At 32.5% G+C, this 20839-nt stretch overlaps 1 protein-coding gene across 4 annotated transcripts in view; it reads right to left on the bottom strand.

Moving 5' to 3' along the window:
* Nucleotides 1-517: 517 nt before the first annotated feature.
* LOC106078563 (disintegrin and metalloproteinase domain-containing protein unc-71-like) overlaps nt 518-20839 on the bottom strand; it is a 29332-nt gene continuing 9010 nt past the window's right edge. For 3 of the 4 annotated variants that reach the window (XM_056029280.1, XM_056029264.1, XM_056029286.1), the window contains 26 exons: nt 16057-16208; nt 15221-15303; nt 14507-14573; nt 13724-13806; nt 13517-13577; nt 13259-13316; nt 13060-13145; nt 12870-12938; nt 11800-11871; nt 11257-11432; nt 10025-10106; nt 9790-9877; nt 9499-9525; nt 8807-8858; nt 8511-8622; nt 8321-8392; nt 8116-8211; nt 7900-7980; nt 7658-7772; nt 7344-7455; nt 7064-7180; nt 6790-6961; nt 6262-6505; nt 5835-5931; nt 5628-5684; nt 518-5472 (listed from right to left, as the gene is read on the bottom strand). In XM_056029280.1, the coding sequence (XP_055885255.1) occupies nt 3771-5472; nt 5628-5684; nt 5835-5931; nt 6262-6505; nt 6790-6961; nt 7064-7180; nt 7344-7455; nt 7658-7772; nt 7900-7980; nt 8116-8211; nt 8321-8392; nt 8511-8622; nt 8807-8858; nt 9499-9525; nt 9790-9877; nt 10025-10106; nt 11257-11432; nt 11800-11871; nt 12870-12938; nt 13060-13145; nt 13259-13316; nt 13517-13577; nt 13724-13806; nt 14507-14573; nt 15221-15261 (3939 nt within the window). In that variant the 5' untranslated portion in view covers nt 15262-15303; nt 16057-16208 and the 3' untranslated portion in view covers nt 518-3770. The remainder of the gene's footprint in view (nt 5473-5627; nt 5685-5834; nt 5932-6261; nt 6506-6789; nt 6962-7063; nt 7181-7343; nt 7456-7657; nt 7773-7899; nt 7981-8115; nt 8212-8320; nt 8393-8510; nt 8623-8806; nt 8859-9498; nt 9526-9789; nt 9878-10024; nt 10107-11256; nt 11433-11799; nt 11872-12869; nt 12939-13059; nt 13146-13258; nt 13317-13516; nt 13578-13723; nt 13807-14506; nt 14574-15220; nt 15304-16056; nt 16209-20839) is intronic. The other variant, XM_056029273.1, reaches the window with a different exon arrangement.

Raw genomic sequence — 20839 nt, 5'->3', positions numbered from 1 at the left:
ATCTCCCGGACAAGACTTGGGAGCTTAATGAGCTCCACCAGACTCAAGCTGATTAAGGGGTTCATGAAAGAATTTTTCTTTTTTCCCTTCAACTTTGTGATGTATGTGTCCAGTGTTAAAAGATAAGATTTTATTTTCACATAGTCATGTCAGCTCATCATGTATGCAGAGTAGCAAATCTTCATTGCAACTGAATAGAAAGTCTGACTATCATCTGAAACAAAAGAAAAAAATTAATTTGTGATCTTAAGTACTTAAAATTGCAACCTTTTTTAAGTGGTGAAAAAAAAAGATGTAATAGTCTTCTTGTCTAACAAACAATTTGTCTCTAAATTTTGTTACGAAGCAATCTTAAATTGAGCATTGTTTTTGAAACAGTATCTGTTGCAATTCATTGTTGCATTTTATTTGGATTCAACAACAGCAAAGGATTTCAATCACTGAGATACTAATTAAAACATGATAAAGAAATTATCAGAACTAGTCTGCACTAACATAGAATGAATAAATCAAACTCTAGTGGGTAGTGTACATTTATTCAAAATAATATCAAAGTACTTAAGCATTAAATAAAAATCAATGTGAAAATAATCAAAACAATATCGAGATCCAGTTTGCTCCAATAAAAAAAATATTTCAAAATTGATGCAATAAACAGTAAAATTTCTTGTAGCAAAATAAAATTCAGCATTGAATTATAAAACCAGCACTAAAAATAGTTGTTTATAAAAAGCTGTCTTCGTTTCAAATAAAAAAAAAAGTACTTAAAAAAAAATTGGTATAAAAACATGATATGGCTAAATTTCACAACTGATATGAACAAGATGTGTGTGTTTATGTACATCATGTACTGACCCTGTGACTAAAACATGACTGACACTTAAAGACCACATAAGTAAAGCTAGTAACAATATCAAATACAACAACATAATGGTTCAGCAATCTACACATAATACATATTTACATACATTTCTTGTCTTTTGTATTGCAAAAAAAAATATTAAAAAATTTAATATAAATATTGTATATGAAGAAGTTTACATTGAATGAAGTTTATTCAAATAAATGTTGACCAATATTTTAATTATATTTTAAATGATGGCATAAAGAAAATGGTATATAAAAATGTTTCATTCAATTCTGTAATAGGCTGCAGGAAGGTGAATCATTAATGTTTTGAAATATACCTTTCAATTTGTTACTTTTTATTCCTATCACTGACTGCTTAGTATAAAAAAAAATACATGCACATGAAGCTCTAAGAAATAATAAGACTAAGATACAAGTACATTTAATGAAGCCTCACCTTCTAACCATAGACCTATGAATGGTCCTAAAAGCCAAATCATATCATTCATACAAATCTTGAAAGAAATAAGTTTAGAGAAAACTATGTCAAATTAAATTTTAGCCTCAACCAAACTAGTTGAGACATTAATTGAACATATACAACTGTTCAGACAGTGTTGATTTTTAATATAATCAAAGTTCAATATGAAATGAACAAAATACAGTGTTCAAATTTTCTTTGCTAGTGGAAAGGAAAGAAAAAAAAAAGGTGTTGCATGAAACAATGATTTAATTACAGAAAGCATTAAAAAACAAATGGTAAAAAAAAAATGTCAATGAATGAGTGAATTATATTCATTTGTTAAAGATGTTTGGTAACAAACAAAATTTCTTAAAGATTTTGGAATAAGTACAACAGAAAATCAATAAAATATAAAAATGTATAAAATATAATAAATGCAGATGTAAATTGGTAATAAAAACATTTATTTTGTGTAGGGCATAAGAATATCAAAAGTCAGACCTGCTAGATACCATTAAAAAAAAGCTTTGTTAATACTAATCCAAAATATGTACATTAAATGCCATCTAGACATAGTGAATAAGACTGGATGATATTTAAATACACATGTGCTAATGAAGGTGGAAGCTGTACCTATAATGGTGAAGTCTTAAGGCCACAATATCTTGCAGTCTACAGTCACATGTCCATACTTGACCACAAGCAATGCAGAATGCAAATAATTAATTGAAAATTTTTAACTAATAAAATATCAGACAGTTTAGAGAAAAAAAAAAGAGCAGATTTGCAGATATCTTTTGCAACTTTGATTATATTTATGCATATAAAGCAACACCTTTTATGAGATAGATCTATAATAATAAATGATGATTGTAGGTGATAATTAATGTATGCGAAATAGAGATAGAAATACCGCCATTAGTTCTATTTAATGCTAAAAAATTACATTTTGTTCTAGTCTACCAAAAAATCTACTAACTTAAGATTAACATTTTTGATAATATGTTGTATAAAACATATGGTCAACATTTTTGATAGATTGCAGAATGCCATTACTTAAATATTTTTATCATTAACTCTGTAAGATCTTTTTTATTTTTCAGAAGTAAAAAAAAAGGGTAAAAATTAAGCAGTTTTTTTTGGGGGGATACCATACTATTATAATACTCAATGTGCTGAATAAAAATTCTTTAAACATAGGACATTAAGAATGAAACCATTAAAGCAAATTAATTTTTTTCAAAAGTAATATAATAGTACAGACTAAGCATTAAAATGTTTCATACTTGTCATCATTGCATACATTGTAAGGCAATGTAATACTTCATATTAAATATTATTCAAATAAATAAAACACATTTACATCAATAAAATGAATTTGGCTTCTTTTGAACAAAAATATAAATAAATCAACAGCTAACAACCAGTGTTTACAAATGACTAGAACAAATATATGGGTAGACGATAGTTACAAATAAACAATTCTAATAAGGGAAAAAATCAATCACATCAATATATCTATTCTGAAAATGTTAATATATTACATTAATATAAACATTGTGCAACGATCTATTAATTTATCAGTGTTCCTATCCCAGGGTGGATCTCTGCTGCTATACATCGGACCTGTGCTGACAGTAAAAAAAAGCTTGGCTACCAATCAAGGGGGCTCAAATTCAAATTATGTCTCAAGCAGAGCTGCTTTTTGAGCACCTAAAGGCAGCACGGAAACCTTCTGCCACATAACACCCCCCTACCCCAAAGGGATTGGACCATCACGCTCTGAACATTCAGTAAGAATGAAAGATGCCCTATACAGAAGCAATAAAAAAAAAGTAATATCTATTATTCAACATATCTTGGAGTCACTTGTAATTTCAATTAAGTAATAGGGGGGGGGGGGGTGTGTCCTATTAAAACAAAAAAGGAAAGCAATCACAATTCACAGTCCACTTACATTCAACATTGCAATATTTTTTACAATTATATTAATTCTAAATTTAAAATTCCAGTGTTAAAAATAAATTCTTTAAACTGGTATTTCACAAATTTAAACCCATTGTGAAAATTTGTGGTTGTGAAATGATCCATTTCATTGACAACTTTTAATGAAAAAATGTTTAAGTGAACAAGTCCATAAAGTAGTCAACTATACATTCAAAAAATTCAATGATACAAAGTTTGACATTATTCAGTGTTTTATGTAGTTAGCAAATTTATTAAAGTGGTTTTGGGCCAAATTGTTAAAATTTCTTAAATATTATTCTGTAAAGCCTTATGGTTGTCCTAGACAAAAATCTAAAAGTATATCTAAAACCCCATACTAAATAATGTTTTGGTTTTGCATTGTAAATAATAAAATCGTTCAAACAACAGCAATTTAGTTTGGTATTGAAACATAGTCATCATTTTGAAACAACATAAAGGAAACAATATTATCATACACCATTTACTAAGACTAAGAAGATTTTCCATCTAAAATAAGAGATTGCACTTCATCAAGGCTACTGTTAGAATTGCTGTCAGCCTTGCCCTGAACAGCAACACTGATAGGGCGCTTTGCTTTCCTTGACCATGATTTTTTGTCTGAGAAATGAGCTGGTATTTCTTCCAGACTTCGGTCAATGCAAGGTGTGCCATTGTCATATGAGTCATCCTTTAATGGACGACTAGCTGGGAGTGGACCTGTCAACGGTGTGCTAGGAGTAGCCCCAGATTGTAAAGGCGAGCGCTCAAATGAGCCAGCATTTATGCGAGGTAAATTTTCTAACAGCCTATTCAGTTCCTGTTGAATACCTTCTATCTCTCTGCCATCCTCTATCAGATGACCTGCTGGCACAAGCTGTATTCTGTTAGGGCCAGTCCTGATAACAGCACTATAGCTGGGAGGAGATGATGAGTGAGACCTGGACAATGACTCAGATCTAGAATGAGACTCTGAACGAGAAGGGCCATCAATACTGAAGCATTCATGATCTTGCTCGCTGCCATAGCCAGAACTTTTCTCGTATCCATTTTTAGAATTCCCAGTTCCAGTAAAAGAACAGTTGTCACCATTTAAACTCCCATGAGAAGTATTGTTACTGTCCCTACTTACCGTTGAACCAGGAGTGTGGCCCAGGGTAAAGATATTGCGAATATTTATGGGGTTCATAGGGGGTGGCATATCAATAGATGCAGGATCTTCATGAGGCTTATGTAGAATTCTTTGTCGATAACCAATATTAAGATCGTTATGGTTTTGCAAATACTGGTCTCGTGCAGTACGATGGTCTGGCACATGTGGTCTGTATCCTCTTTTCATGCCATTCTCCTCCTCATTAGGTTCACCTTTAGTAATGGACTCATTTCTCCTGAGCAAATACTGGCTGAGGTTGCCAAAGCTAGGGCCAGATGTATGTTGAGTGGAGCTGCTGGTCACAGATGTTGGGCTATGATCTGAATGTGAGGCTCTATTGAACATTTTGTCTGTTTCTGTTTCACTGCTGCGGACATCTTCGGAAGTACAGGTGGAAGGAGACAGTTGGTTGGTGGGCGGATCATCTGGTGATGGGGACAGGTCAATGGTGGCTTTGTTGCTGAGCTGCTGAACCAACTCAGAGAGATTTCTTAACTTTATGATTCGAGACTGAGGTGGAGACAGTGTCTGAGGTGGAAGGGCAGTTCTCCAAGTTGGAATCTGTTGTTGGGGCAATAGGTGGATATGCTGATGGTAAGGGTTTTCATAATCATAATGACCCTCAAGCTGCCCTGGGCGACGTAACATTGCTGGAGATGGATAATAATCAGGGAGAGGAAACTGGGGTGGAGGTGGCTGTGGTGGAGGTGGTATAACAAAATCAAAACTGGCAGATTCTTGAAGATGGTCCATGTTCTCAGTGGAATCCTCACGGAAAATGTTACAGATTTCTTCTGCCTCTGCATCTTCATCCTCATCATACATATAAGGACCAACACTGTCGTGGGACCCACCATTGGAATCACTGCTGTTCCTATGGTCCAAGGCAGTGAGTCTGGCAGTAGAGTTTTTCAGTATTCCTTTTTCTGGCATTACACTGTCAGGATCCATAACAATGATGGGTGGTGGAGGTAGCTCACTCAATTCACTTTCATCTTCAGTATCATTCCTCAACTTCTTGCTTCTCCATCCTTTCTTTCTCCTATGATAAACAAAAAATAATAAAAATAATTTTTTAAAAAGTTGTTATTTTAGTTATGACTATCTTTAATGAATTAGGGACATTGTAGAAATATAATAAAAGCCAAAATTATATCTGTTCCATTATTACCACATTAAACAAAAATTATAGTTTACCTTTTTTTCTCAGTTTTTTGGGAACTGTTTGAAACAGTTTTAACTGGACTGCGTCTCCTACAAAAGAAAAAAAATATTTTCAAGAACGTACATAAGGATTTGTAAAAAAGGAAAAATGCTCATTATTTATGAGCAGGAGTGTTTTATGATATAAAATTATACGATAACAGTAATATAAGTAAAGTTATATAAAAACAAAAATTTGACCTGTAACAGATAAGAGTTACACCCATTGCTATAAATAAGCCTCCAACAACTGTTCCCAAAATTATAATGAGCAATGTAGTACTGATACCAGCATTATCTGTTAAAAAAAAATAAATTTAATTAGAACATAATTATTATTGTTACATCAAGCTAAATAAAATAAGTTTTGTTTTGTTTTCAAATTAGCTTTTGGTTTGAAAAAGAGAATGATACCTAGGGATGAATAAATTGCTGATGCCTCAAAAATATTTTACAAAATAAATTGTTCAAGCCCAGGATTAGTCTTCATTTAAATTTAATTCTCTTTTTTAAAAATTATATCAGCCATCCATGTTTAGTACTAACAAGCATTTTAAGGAAATAAGCATTAAAATATAAATAAAATAATAGATAATAATAATAAGATAAAAACTATAAGAATAATTACTCTCAGCAATAGGAGAGGTTGCAGGTGTGTTCAGATCAGCTAGATAGCTCCCTTCTGGTTTGTTGGATTCTTTTTCACTAAGTGGTGCCACTTTCATTTCTATAGTTGTGGTGGATCCTAGTGATGATGCAGACACGTGGGAAAGTGGGGACTTCTTTTCCACTGCAGAATAATTTAATTTGATGGAGCAATCACTGCCATCCCAACCATGTTCACAGAAACACTGGTTACCAGGTGTACATACCTGTTGATACAATACAAGTAGCTTTTTAGTTTCTAAAGTTTAACTAGTAGTAACATGCTACATGTTTCAAACTATTCTACAAACTAAAAATTGTCAAAAAATCCAATATCAAATAGATCTCTCAAGAATAAAAAAAAATGATAATACTCATAATACAAAGATAATTCTAGATTATTCTTAAATGCTCACTTTTCAATATATCTGACAATATAAGCCTTTCTATTCTATGATATATCCCTGGGATTTATTAATAAGACTATAAACTCCCAACTGCTTTAACTTACACCATGATTGGTGCATATTACTGATGCATTGTCAGTTGGACAGAAGAAATTTGGTATGTTCTGAAGCTGGACACATGCATTCTTCAAGCAGATTTTATTATGTCCACACTTTGTACCATCCTGTACCATGCCCATGTGGGGCATATCCATTAGAGCTGGGCCATGTACTGTTCTGGAAAGAAAATGAAAAAAAAAATTTCCAACAAATACTACATGCTTAAATTAAATTTGAATCATGTAACATTATTTTATGTTTATAATAATTTCAACATACTTGCATTCATATTCAATGCTATTTGCATTGACATTAGTTGTTGAAAAGCCTTTATCAGAGCCATATTTAGGTGATGAGCTCCCGCCTTCACAATGAAGAAGTCCACATAAAATATCACTGAAACAACAAAAACGTCTTCAAAACAAAAAGTGTAACACAATTATCTACATTTTAACACAAAGAAAATACATTTGTAACTAAAAAAATATTGAGACTGGCAAAACAAGATAGAAATTAAATGAATGTATAATCAAATGAAGTACTTTTAAGCAAAACTTACTCATTTTGACACTTGGCATAGCTGCCAGTTGATTTATCTTTACCACAGTGACCATTAAAATTTCCAGTTGGATTAAAACGCTGAAAACACTGGTCATGTCCACTTCTTGCATCTAAACACATACAAGCAACTTTGAATGACAATTATTTTATTATTCATGTTTCAGTCTTGAATAAGCTAAACAGAAAAATGCTATAATGCTGTTATTAATACTTGTTAAGAGTCTTTCTATGCTTTCATTTTGATATCACATAGTATATATGTAAATGATCTAATAAAGAAAACATAAATAGGTAAAAGAATACCATAGTTACCTGCACCCCAAATGCCTTGACACTGTACATTAACAGTTGGACAAATACCCCCTATACAATAGCCAGTGCCTTCTGCACATGGATGACCATCTTCAATGTAAGTGTTGAATGGACACTAGGCAAACAATAATCAAATGTGTTACAGTATTAACAGATTTTGAAAATATTGTAGCTTTACAACTAACAACAATAACATTAAAAGCGGAACCTAAGTTATGAATTAACAAAGAGTATCTCATTACATTTCCTGAATGTCCATCACAAAATTCTGGGATGTCACATTCCGATTGACGAGGTCGACACAAATGTGTTGTTGACAAAAACTGTGGGAAAATGGAAATCTTGAAATGTAGTGTAAAATTTGTGAAATCATATTTCAAATGCACAAAAGTGTAATAGTAAAAAGAATGAACATTTAAATAATATTTTTGGTTTATAAAGAAAATCCTCTTCCTTACTGAGCAGTTACTGCAGCATGGACCTGACCTACACTGTGCCCATGGTTGTAGAAGACAAGTGTTGGGATCACAGCATGGATCTTTGGCTTGGCATTCCTATAATATATTTATAACAACATAGAAAAGTCAAGCTATGAAAACTATTTGATTAAAATTTATATTTACTAACATATAATTTGATACAATTTATAAAAACAAAACTGACCTCCGTATTACCACAATCACACTCTTCTCCTCTTTCAATGATATTGTTGCCACATGTTTGCTTAAATTCAGTCTAAAATTAGAAACAAAAAAATCTTCAATCAAAAAACATTTAAACTACTTTTAAAAATGAGTAACAGTTAAATTGTCAACACTTGTAACTGTATGTTACTATCAGTAAGCTAACTTACAAGTCCTTTAGGGGCGCCCCACAAACAGGATGCAATGCCCATATTAAGACTGACATCCAAGTCAGACACACTGCAGTTTGAGAACATTCTGGAGTGGACACCACCAGCACCACTGAAATATTTTTAACACCAACTTAGTGGATTTAGCATAACAATAAGACCAAAAATAAATATTAACATTACTGAAGAATTAATAGCATCCAATTTTTGAAAAAAAAAAAAAAAGCCACGGACAAAAAAGTTTTATCTCTGAATCTGATCATAGCGAAAAAAAAAACAAAAACAATACAACTTACAGAACACTGCTTGACATAATGCATCCGAATTCATCTTTACAAGAGCAACCACCTGAAAATGTAACAGTTTTATAACAAATGTTTCCTATTAGCTATGCATATCAAAGTTTACAAAAGCTGTTAGGATGTGACTGATGAATATAATTATCTATTGAAAATGACTAGCAACAAGTAAATAAACAATACATATATTTACATCTATACTTATAACATAAAATATATATTTAAAAAGAAGGCATGGAATAAAACTGCAATAAATCTCCCCACCCATAGAAAAAAAATGAAGAGAAAAGCATTTGATTGGAGTGTGGAAACAAAACTACTAAACTAGCTAGCCATTTAAATACAAAGTTTAGAATGACATTCCTTGTTTAACATTTATATGAATATATCATTAAATTTAATCCAATTCACAACATTTAGCCTTTACTAATGAACATAAAATGTGTTCTTTTGTATTTTAAAATATTGAAGTTAAAATTACAACAAAGCTTTCGACCACAAACAAAATATGTAAACATTTTTTACATTGTACAAATATTTTAAAATGTTAACAAAGGAACATTTTTTTTTAATTTATACATTTTTGTGAATTAAAAGATTTAATAATGGCTTGATACACAACAAAACAAAACTTTGCTAGCATATAATTTCCTTCAAAATATAGATCTAAACAATTATAGAAAATATACCTTCATGATAAATGGCTCTCCAAAATGCTGCATGTTTTTAAGTAAATATATATGAATACAGTTAAAAAAAAAAAAAGGGAAATGAACTGAAGAACAACTTAATGACAAATATTAATATTAACAAAGCTGAAAAAAAACATATAGGTTTATATTATAATTATTGATACATTTCTAAGGTTAACAATTTGGAGGTTATTAACCTGTCATTATTTCATGGTTACATAATTCAAAATGATAATAATAGAGAAGTTAACAATCAACTTAGATATAAGGCTATGAAGAGCTACTCACTTTCTTCATCATGCTTTATCCCTAGGATGTGTCCAGCCATATGTGATAAAATGGTAGCAGTTTGCTGAGGCTCAAATGGACGACCACTCTGGAAACAAAATAAAGGAGGGGAAAACAAAGTTTTGTTACCACCTAGTTTTGAATTCAATTCTAATTAGCAAATAAACAAATATTTGTAACAGAAATAATGTGAATATTTGGCTCAGGAAGCACATAATGAACCCTAAATTATTACCTTGACAACTGCTACACCTCTAGTAGAACAAATTGAATCTGGTACTGCTATGCCTACTTTATCTCCTGCAAGATCTAAACCTCTGTTGGAATGAAATAAAATCAACATCACAGTGAAAACAAAAGCAATTCATAAAATCAATTTAAATTAAGAAACTTTTGTTAGTTCAAAACAAACATCTCTATATATAATTCTCTTCATGGCTCAAGAGTTTGGACATCAAGTAATGGAAAGATCACTCTTTTATTTCTCCAAGTCGGACGGACTAGAGTTACCCCACGTAATTTTAGAGGTGGAAAAAAAAAAGAGGGGGTGAGGGGAGAACAAGTAGTATTCCCCCGTCACTAAATAGCAGGGCCGGACTTAACCATTGTGACCAAAAAGTCATGGAAAGAGAACAAGTTATTTACTCTGTATTCATCCGTCACTAAATAATGGATTTCGCAGGGCCACGAAATTAACAGTTTATATTAGAAAATATATTCGTCTTTGCATTTTATTAATACTTTACTAAGCACAGAATTACTACACGAGCCTTGCATGTAGCAAAGTCATACAGTATATCATAAGAATTCTGTTTCCTGCATAGATTACGCTCAATAGCAAGAATTACCAAATGTTTCAATCTTTCTTTAAGAATTGTTGACCTCAAGTAATTCTTCATTAGTTTGAGGCACGAAAAGCTTCTTTCACCAGATTCCACAATTACGTGATAATGCCGTTTAGGATTGGAGTTTTTCAATTACCAAATGTTTCAATCTTTCTTTAAGAATTGTTGACCTCAAGTAATTCTTCATTAGTTTGAGGCACGAAAAGCTTCTTTCACCAGATTCCACAATTACATGATAATGCCGTTTAGGATTGGAGTTTTTCATATTGAATGACACCCCAAAATGACAATTTTTGTCTATATATTTCAGGAGAATTGTATGTTTTCAAAAGATTTTAATAATTTCTGGAGATTTCCAGGACTTTTCCGTATATTTTGCAATTTCCGGGAGCTCCTGGTAGGAGGGCGCGGGAAATCTGTTATAAAATGGTTTAATTTAATAATTTATACACCTAGAATTAGCGCGGGTCCTATGAAAGTGCGGGGTCCACTTCGGTCACATAAGTGCCCTAAGGCCAGCCCTGCAAAATAGCGGCGTATGCTGGTCGACTAGTGATAAATAAAGTCTTAAAGAAAACATGATCTTTGAACAAATAACAATGTAAAGCCATAACAAACATACGTGACAAAAAATGCTGCATCATAGACATTGTCCATCTGAAGTTTTTCATTTTTAAAAAGAATAAAATTGTTCAGTAGAGATCTGTGACTGTTTACAACAGGAAACATATTTCTCAGGTTCCAAAACTCTAAATATGTTAATGCAACTTCAAATCCTATTTCACGGAAGCGAAAGTACTGAAAAGAATAATTAAAAAATAATTGAGATAAGAATAAATAGAAGTTTAGACTTCTAAAATGGAAATAAAATATATATGTAGTTTCCATTGTAACTGTAAGAGATCCTTAAAGCTTAGGGGTAATATCTTTTTTTTTTTAAAACTAGGAATTGAATCAATAGCATATCATAGCATAAGTACTTTAAAGCTAGTCTTCATAAAGAGATTATAAAATAAATATATATAAATAAATATATATACATACATATATACACATACATATTATGGAATAATTTAAAAACATCTTTTCTTTATTTTGAGCACCACCAGCTTTAAAAGAAGTTAGTGCTCTCAAAATGTACTTGAAACTATATATTAATACGTACAAGATCTACAATATTGGCAACATCTACTGCATACTGGATGACATGTTGTTGACTAAATTCAAGACCCATATACTGAAACACCAGAAGAAAAAAAAATTTGATTAAACTAAAAACATAAATTGTTCATAGTTATTATTATTATAGCTTTTATATAGCGCTACTTTCATGCTTATAGCATACTCAGAGCGCTTTTGGTCCAATCTCATTTGTGGACTGGTGGGGGGGGAGGGGGTATCTAGGAGTTGGTTTTCCGTGCTGCCTTTAGGCGCTCAGTAAACACAACTCTGCCCGAGTCGGGTGTCGAACCTCGAGCCCCCTTCTAGGTAGCCAAGCCAAGCCAAGTTCAAGCGCACTTGGCCTCTCGACTACGCTTCCCATCACAAAAATATCATATTAAAACTCAAATTTCAAACAATTTTAAAAATAATATAAAAACTGTCCAATATAGAGTCCCTCTAAAAAAAACAACTTTTAAGAGTTTATCTTAAATCTTAAGAAGAGACATGTACATAAACTTCTTTTTATTTTGGAAAACTCTTTGCAGCTGAAAGCTTCAATATGAAAATTACATTGCAAAGGATTAGAAACATTTCATACTTTACATCAGTACGATAAATTACTCTTTTAAACATATTGGTTTTAAAAACTTTACTTCTGTTGATCTTCATATCATTAATATTTTTAGGACACGACTTCCTTCTCTTTTAGCTAGGAATCTACTCATTTTGTCAAACAAGACTTCAGACACTTTTCAGACCTTTTTTTTACGACTTATATTAAGATCAGGATCTAAAAATACATCAAAATATTATAACTTTGCAGGTTAATATGAAAGATTTAAAAAAATGTCAAATTAATTTCCCAAGAATTTTTTATTTTTATCTCCAAATTAAAAATTCAGGACATGTTCCTGAACTGAATTTAAAAAAAAAAAAATCTATTCTTCCTAAATTTTTTTCTAATTTTTAACAGCAGGGTTCATTAGGCTTATTTTTTCTTTTTCATAAAAGGATTATTTGTAGAAAAATGTCTTCAGTGTCAACAATTGTAGACTCGTTAAATTTTAATACCATTGACTTATCCAAGATCATTGCAATTTTCAAAAGCTTTTGCTTGGTTTCACCACTTTGATTGTGAATCTAGGAAGAAAAAGAAATATTTTGTATCAAATCATATTCTTTTATCAAGTCCTTGTAATTTACAATATGTACATAAAAGAAAAACATTAAACTGATTCAATAATTCAGAATGAAATCTCACCTTTTGAGCATTGGCAAACTTGGTTCTTTTGATGAGTTCTCCTTTGTGAAGTTCTTGAAATGGAGACCACAAGCCCTGACTATTTCCTGGCAAAAGAAAATCAGTAAAAAGTTTTTGATTTGTATTCATTTTAGTAAATGAAATAACTAATTAAAAAAACAACAACACTAAAATTAATAATAGAGAAAAAGAAAATTACCACAGCTTTCATTATTTGAGAATGATGCTTTGAAAATAACATGAGGGTGCTCAATAGCCTGTAAGACAAAAGTAAAGGATTATAATATGTTTTTAAAATGTGATAACATTTACTCAATAATTTCTTTTATCTCTAATAACAATAAGTGATTTGACATTTAAAAAAGTGTTTTATGACATATAGCCTTATAAAGCATTCGATGCAAACACAAATATGTTTTATATGTAAACAACATATGAATATTTTGGTTTTACTAACATCATCATCTTTATTTAATGGTTGAATCACATAAGTTTCATTGTGCAGATGAATAACACCACTGAAATAGAAAATAAAAACCTTTTTAGAAAAAAAAAATTTAGTTTCTTAAAAAGTATTTCTCACACCAAATAATAAATATAACTTGAAAAAAAAAACATCTAGAGAAGAGCAAGGAGTAAAAAATCATTAAAGCACCAAAGTTACCGAATGCCATTGCATGTACTGACTGCAACACTGGACCAATCATCCTTCTTGATATGACCATGATAATAACAATGTTCTACAGTCTGTAATAATAATAATAATGATAGTCATCTTTGTTAAATCCTAAAATTAAGATAGATTAAAGCATTGTACAAATTCAATAAGAAAAAAAGACAAGCAAAAAAAAAATGAATTTATAGAATTTATATTTCTATGGCCTGCTTCAGTCACATAACAATTATGGACCATCTCACGGAATGAGCTATGATCGGAACAATGTCGGCCAAATAGCAGTTTCCCCAGCTGATCTAACTTAAAGAATGGCAAGTGCTGATACATTTTGCAATCAGCAGCATTCCAGTCTCTGCCAGAATGTAGCACTGTGTGATGCAAGCTGCATGAGGGTGGCATGCTCTGGATTTTTTTTTCAGGGTTGAATCCTGAAGCCTTTCTCATGTTTGGGTATAGCTGCAAAGCAGCCCAAAGCTCACTGGTTTAGACACCAGTTACTTGCCTTTGCCCCTTCTCCTGTTAGTGTTCCGCCGGACCCAATAACTTAGCCACGTTTAAAGGTCAGGAGTTGGACAGGTAGTCAGAGGCTTTATTTTAACATGATAGAATTGCTACCAGTTGAATAGATAAGTGACTGTATGTTGATGAGCAACTACTATTCTATAAGAACACTCAAGTAAAATGTAATCATCTTCTATTTTCAAGCAACATCTGTATTTTATAAGATAAGATAATTAAATAAGAAAATAAGAAAGACTCAGATCAAAATACCTTGGTAATCACTTGTTGATTGTTTTCCTCATAATGTTTCACAACTATACCAGCAGAAAGTAATGCTCTGTAAATAAAAAGACAACACAAAATCATGAAGCTTAAATTATGAACAGCAATACTAATCATTAAGTTACCCTGGAAAAAAAAAAGGCAAAGCAGAATGAGGTTGATGATGCCATTTCAAGTTGCAAGGGATCAGGAATGGCACAAGCCAATTCTTTTGATATCCATATGGTATCCTTGTCTGCCCCACATTTATATCTCTACATTATCAAAAGCTGAATCTGGTAGTAAGCATCAAGGACAAAGGACAAGTAATAACAGTGCCCCACACCCCAAAATTCAAGGGGAAAGGTATATTGCTGACTGAATTGGGTGGCAAAAAATAAAAAGAGCAGTGAAGAGTTGCAGTTGTGGAAACACAACATAAGCTGTGTCCCTTTTTTCTTTTCAATTATGACACACCTGACCTATTTGTCACTGACAAAATTGTATTAGATAAGAAAAGAAATACAACTTGGCATTAATGTTAGCAACTGTGGTGCATCCATTAATTTCTGAGTTTTGGGTTTCAGGCCTCAAATGTAAGCTGCAGTTCCTATGTAAGCTACACTTGAATTTCAAGCACAAAAAAAGAGAGCATTATATATATATATATATATATATATATATTTCTAAATAAAATTACCATAAAAAAAAAGAATCACTTACTCATTCTGAATAAGTTTAATCCTATACTTCTTGCCTTCCATGACAATCTGAATAGTTAGCTGTGGTACATGTTCATGAGTACCCTGTGAATGACAAACAATTCACTTATACAAATAATTTATAGAATATTTTAAGTTTGAATGCTTTATGCACAGCTACGTTTTTTAAAGAATCTTTTACCAAAGATAAAATCAAGCTACTTGCTTCATACCAGTCTGTCATGAAATATTTGAGACTAAAAATATGATAAAATGCATAGAACAAATGTGGTCCAGGAGAAATCAGATTTATCATTTCTTCTGACTATATTAAGAAGAGTAAAATGTTAATAATGTAAGCTACCAGCTGAAAATTATAGGCTGATCATGTTATAGGAATATTGAAAAAAAAAAGGCGATGTGAAAGAAAAATTATAGGTTTAGACTGTTATGATGCTGAGAGACCTTAATCAGATAGAATACAATTAAGAATATTTCTAACCAATATAAAATACAGTATGAAATATATTTAACAAACTGATTCAGTAGAGTCCCAAAAATTCATCACTTGATAACCTAGCAGTCTGAATATCTAAGTCATGGCCTGGCAGGGTAAAAAAAAAATTTTGCAGTTAATTTTTCTCATATGGTATTATTCTGATGTCTCATCACAATTGAGGCCACCATTTGGTGCACATTAGGCCCACTTTTGGGACTCTCTACCATTTATTTCATGAATTGTATCATATGAGTCTGCATCACAGTAAACACAAACCACAGTAAATACTAATAATTTCATTAAGTTAAAGTAAATAACCATTATAAAGCTGAAAACCAAGACTGAATTTTAAAACTTACATGATGTCTCAATTTATGTTTCCGTGTGGATATATCAGAGACTCTTCCATGGTCCAGCTGCTGGGGGTAGATAATCTCATAAGGTTGTTTGATGTTATCCAAGAGAATCTGATTGTATCTATGTTTTGTCTTTAGATCACGAATATCACGAACTAAAAAAGAAAGAAAAAAAAATTACCTGTTATAATTCCAAAGAAAAACAAAATTTTTAGCTCTAACACCGCTAACCAACATCTATTATTATACTAGATATTGAGTGTATTTAGTGTTTAAACAACATTCTCTTGGCCTTTCTCTTACATTCATTATAAGAAAATTAATGACATTAAAAATGATTAGAGAATATGTAGATTTAAAGCATACTGGGCCTTCTTATGTACTCATGCAGAAATGTTGATTCAAAAAAAAAAAAAAAAAAGCTTCACTAATGATGAAGCTCGCCTTGCTATGTTATTGTGCAAGAACTTGTTCCACCTAACATTTACACATTACTTTGAATGTTTTCTTGTCATTTTATAATATAAAAATATAACAAATGGTTCCTTTCCATTCTTAAGTTTGTTAGCTAAATTAAACATCTGTGGATCATCATGAAACATCTATTGAGTGCAGGGGAAAGACACTGAACTTTCTAAACAACATTCAAGTCAAACAAAATCTTGTCTCTTAGTTTAAAAAAAATTGAGAAACAAATAATATCACACATTTGTTAAACATAGTATACAGACAAACATTTGTTTTAACCTTCACTTTTCTGTTGTTTTTTTTTCTTTGACCTACAAAGGCAAATGTTCCTAGATCTATATTATTATCTTTTTGCTAGAGCTGGACCAAGGCCAGTAATTTCAGCTTTTGCATTATTCATAGCAGCACAAGGAGAGGGAACCTTTGGTTTATATGGAAGAGTTTTTTTTTACAACAGAGCTTTATAGTTTTTGTATCTCCAATCTAGAAAAACAATAATCATAAAGAAAAGAAAAAAGAGTTCTCACCCCTTTACATCTTTCACATACACATAATGCACGTTATTGAATTGGCCTCAAAAGAAAGGCAAGAGAAGAGAAAATAGGACTTGAAGTTAGAAAAAACTGCTCTATCGATCTATCTGAAAGTTCTTATTTCCTTGAATTATGTGCAACTTGGGCACACGGTCTCTTGGCTTGTTGAGGAATTTAAACGAAAGAATGGTCAACACAAAAAGCTCTTATAAAAGGTCAAGTAGCCAGCCCCCCCAAAAAAATGTGACAAAAAATATTTGTAATTACATTTGTATAAAAAATAAAGAGTGTGTGTTTAACATTTTCAACTACATATTATCAAAAGTCAGCGATCCCATCGACGATGTCACAAAATGTCTAAGAACAGACCAGTTCAAAACGTAAACAGCTTTCTTGTAACGTGAGCCGCCCTGGCTCAGACTCAAACAGGCAGCGCTGACTTTTGTTTTATTGACTCAAGCACTCCTCTAATGAGCTAGCTGGGAAGTCTTGCATGAGAAGACGGTTGTCTTGAGTTGTCATGTGGGCTCCAAAATAAACCTATACTCCATCAACTAAGTACTCAGAGATTAGCTATACATTTACAGGGACCAACAAGTTAAAAGAAAAAGTACAACAGTGATAAACTAAAGCAAACGGTCTTGTTTGTTAACGCTCCACTCTACTCTTCTGAAAACTACAAGAGAGGGGAACAAATGAATTCAAAATAAACCATTACCAGTTGAAATCATCGAGTCGACGTTTAATTTCGGGCATGGCAAGAATGTCCATGTATGTGAGCCCTGTAAAGCCACACGACAGTTCTGTTGTTCGGAACTTAGCGTTTCTCTCTCCCTGTGTTTGTATATATTCCGTTGACATTTACATAACCCGCACTAAGACGACGTCACTCAATCTGAACACGTAGACTAAAGCCTCGAGGGCCTTTTGATGTTGGCGGCCGCCTTCCTTTTGCTTTCACTCGGTACTATTGGGTAACGGCAAGTTATTGTGAAATACTTTTGGAACAGCGACAGAGCCCATAGAAAACTTGACATTTAATGTTTCAGATCAGTTTCCAAACTTTATGACTGCATTCACATCAAACTAGATCCCAATTGACATCCATGTGGCTGTGGGCTTCTACTACATGTATTTTGGGCACATTCCGATCTCGTTCTAATGATTCTTTATGCAAATATTCTTTCATTATAAAATACGTGAAGATATTTTGTCTGTTTTCAATCAAGAGTAATTAGACTAGACAGGGAGTTACAGAACACAAGATCAATGCAATAACTACCTGCCATATTTATAAGCTTACACAAATTCTAGAAGCGTATACACTAATAAAGTTTTTCAACTGGATAAAAATTGTACAACATATCAGTGTATATATTGTAGAAAGTGTTAACTGTGTACAGACAATGGTAAAGCAGCAATGTCAATAACCTGTATATGAACGTTCAATGCTCTACAGACTGGACACCAAACAGGCGTGTTACAAAACAGGAAAAAAAAAATCATGCTTTACTCCTGTCTCCCCAAAAGAAAGACTAATTACTTCCAACGGTCGATGTTAGTAAACAGCCAGGTTTTAAGATTTGAGCGCGGACTACATCTGAAGCAAAACTAAGTACAGGGGATCAAACCCAGAGGAAATGTAACATGGAGGGGCGAGTGTGTGCGTGTGAAGCTAGACATCCTTTTATCGAAATTCTTTGGAAAGTAGGTCACAGCGATCTTGTTCAGAGATAGGCAAGAAGATAACTAGCTTGTTTCGCTATGAATGTCAGAGCAACTGTTACCTATCAGTACTAACGCTATATTCCCCCATTTTACTGTCACTCAAAACACCAAAAAAAAAAAAAAAAGGCGATAAAGATTTCCTCCCTAACATTTTGTGTCTTAGGTATCTTGATGGTGCAAGAGATAAAACACAAAGTACAAGTAGCCTGTCGGGTTTCATCTCATACTATGCCTGTATCTCTACTTACCTGGCCCATTCTTTCAAGTCCAAAAACAGAGAACAAAACATTAAAATTGGAAAGCAACCTTTTCAGAAAATTAAAATTGTTTTAAAATGTGGCATCCCTTGCTTCTGAGTCTGCTCAAAGATAGGTGAAACAAGAATATAGAGGTCTGTACATAGATTATTTTAGAAAAGACGAATAACACCAGTGATGTAATGTGCGCTTAGTGAAGCGTGTAATCCATGCAGCACCCAGTCGTACTCACACAAAGAGCCACCAAAGCTGCATGTATGAGTTGCAGATGAATGTCTTTGAGATCTCATCGCCACGTTTTCATGAAACGTTTCACTAGATCCAAGAAGAGCATGTGTACACACAAGATGGAGAATAGTTTGTACTTTGATTTCTGCTTTTTTTGGTTGTTGTTTTGTTTTATGTTTGTTATCAGCGTTACATAATTTAATTTCAATTATTGAAACCATCATTATTAAAATTAATTACTTTTTGAATGCTTTTTAATTAAATGTTTTTATGTATGTCCCTATAGTGTAATAAATTTATTATTATTAATATATAGTTTATTTCTAATTTTTTATACACCTTTAACCACTAGATGTAGTATTTGCATTTATTATTTCTTTTTTTAAAATGAAGCATGTGTATCTCAGAAGAACAAAAGTAGCCATTGCTCTAGTCTCAATACATGCGATAAAATCAGCTTTTCATTGGCGCTTTAAATTTCTGAGATAAAAATGCGACGGACGGACTGACAGACACCACAAAACCAATAGCAGCTTTTTTTCTGCAAGGGTTACTTAAACCAGACACAGCCTACTAAAGAGTGGGGAGAGAATATCCCAATCATGACGAAAATGAATGGAGGACCAACCAAGAAGGACACACCTAAACGAAATAAATCAACAATAACTGTGGAAAACGTAGGCAGTGATTGGTAGGCCAGACTAAAAGAAGGACACAATATGAAAGTGTTAGTTCAACCAAATCAAACAAAAAAAGTATTCGATTGATAGACCATGCGTACACGAAACTTGGAATGTCCATTTGTAATACAATAAAACAACGGAATGATGTGGTTAGGCAGGTCAGCGATGTCCATGGGCTATAGAGCCAAAGGGATGTATGCAAGACAAACAATTCGCTGCAATAACAAACTAGACGAGTCATACATTGAGCAAGATTCTGCTCGACATAAGTGTGTTGGCAGCCAAAAGACGAGTGAGAGTAGTAAAGAGAGGGCTGCAACTGGATTTGTAAGCAGAGAAGGTGGTTTGTTGAAAAACAGCAGCACATTATTATTAGACCGAAACAAAACAAAAAGTGAACATAAAAAAAATATTTGTCTTTACTCAATCAAAAGAATAAACATGAGACCAAGAGAGTGTGATGAAAACAAATTAGGCAACTGGGTGGTATCGATCACTTTGAACAAGTTCACCTGTTCAACCAAGTAGTTCCTGGAGAAAAATAAAGGATAATAGCAGACAAATATGTTTCTCGTGATAGTACGTTCATAAGCCAAATGTCAAACATCCAGCCTTTATAAACAAGACTTCTAGAAGAGAGAAGTGATCAGGTGACTACAGGGGTGCCACCCATGAGACCAAGTAAACCCTGAAACCCGAATTTCCAAATTTTACAAACCCTGAAATCATAAACCCCAAACTTTACCAACCCTGAAACGTAACGCATATACAAATTTTACGAAAGAAGAACAGTATTAAATTACTACCTAGATCTGTATCATAATATGCCCCCCATATTTTAAATATCTAATTAGTAAGCCTATCATTATAATAAATAGAGTTTGTGTGT

Source organism: Biomphalaria glabrata, chromosome 1, assembly GCF_947242115.1.
Source record: "Biomphalaria glabrata chromosome 1, xgBioGlab47.1, whole genome shotgun sequence".
NCBI lineage: Eukaryota > Metazoa > Mollusca > Gastropoda > Planorbidae > Biomphalaria > Biomphalaria glabrata.
This window is presented reverse-complemented; position numbering and strand designations above follow the sequence as displayed.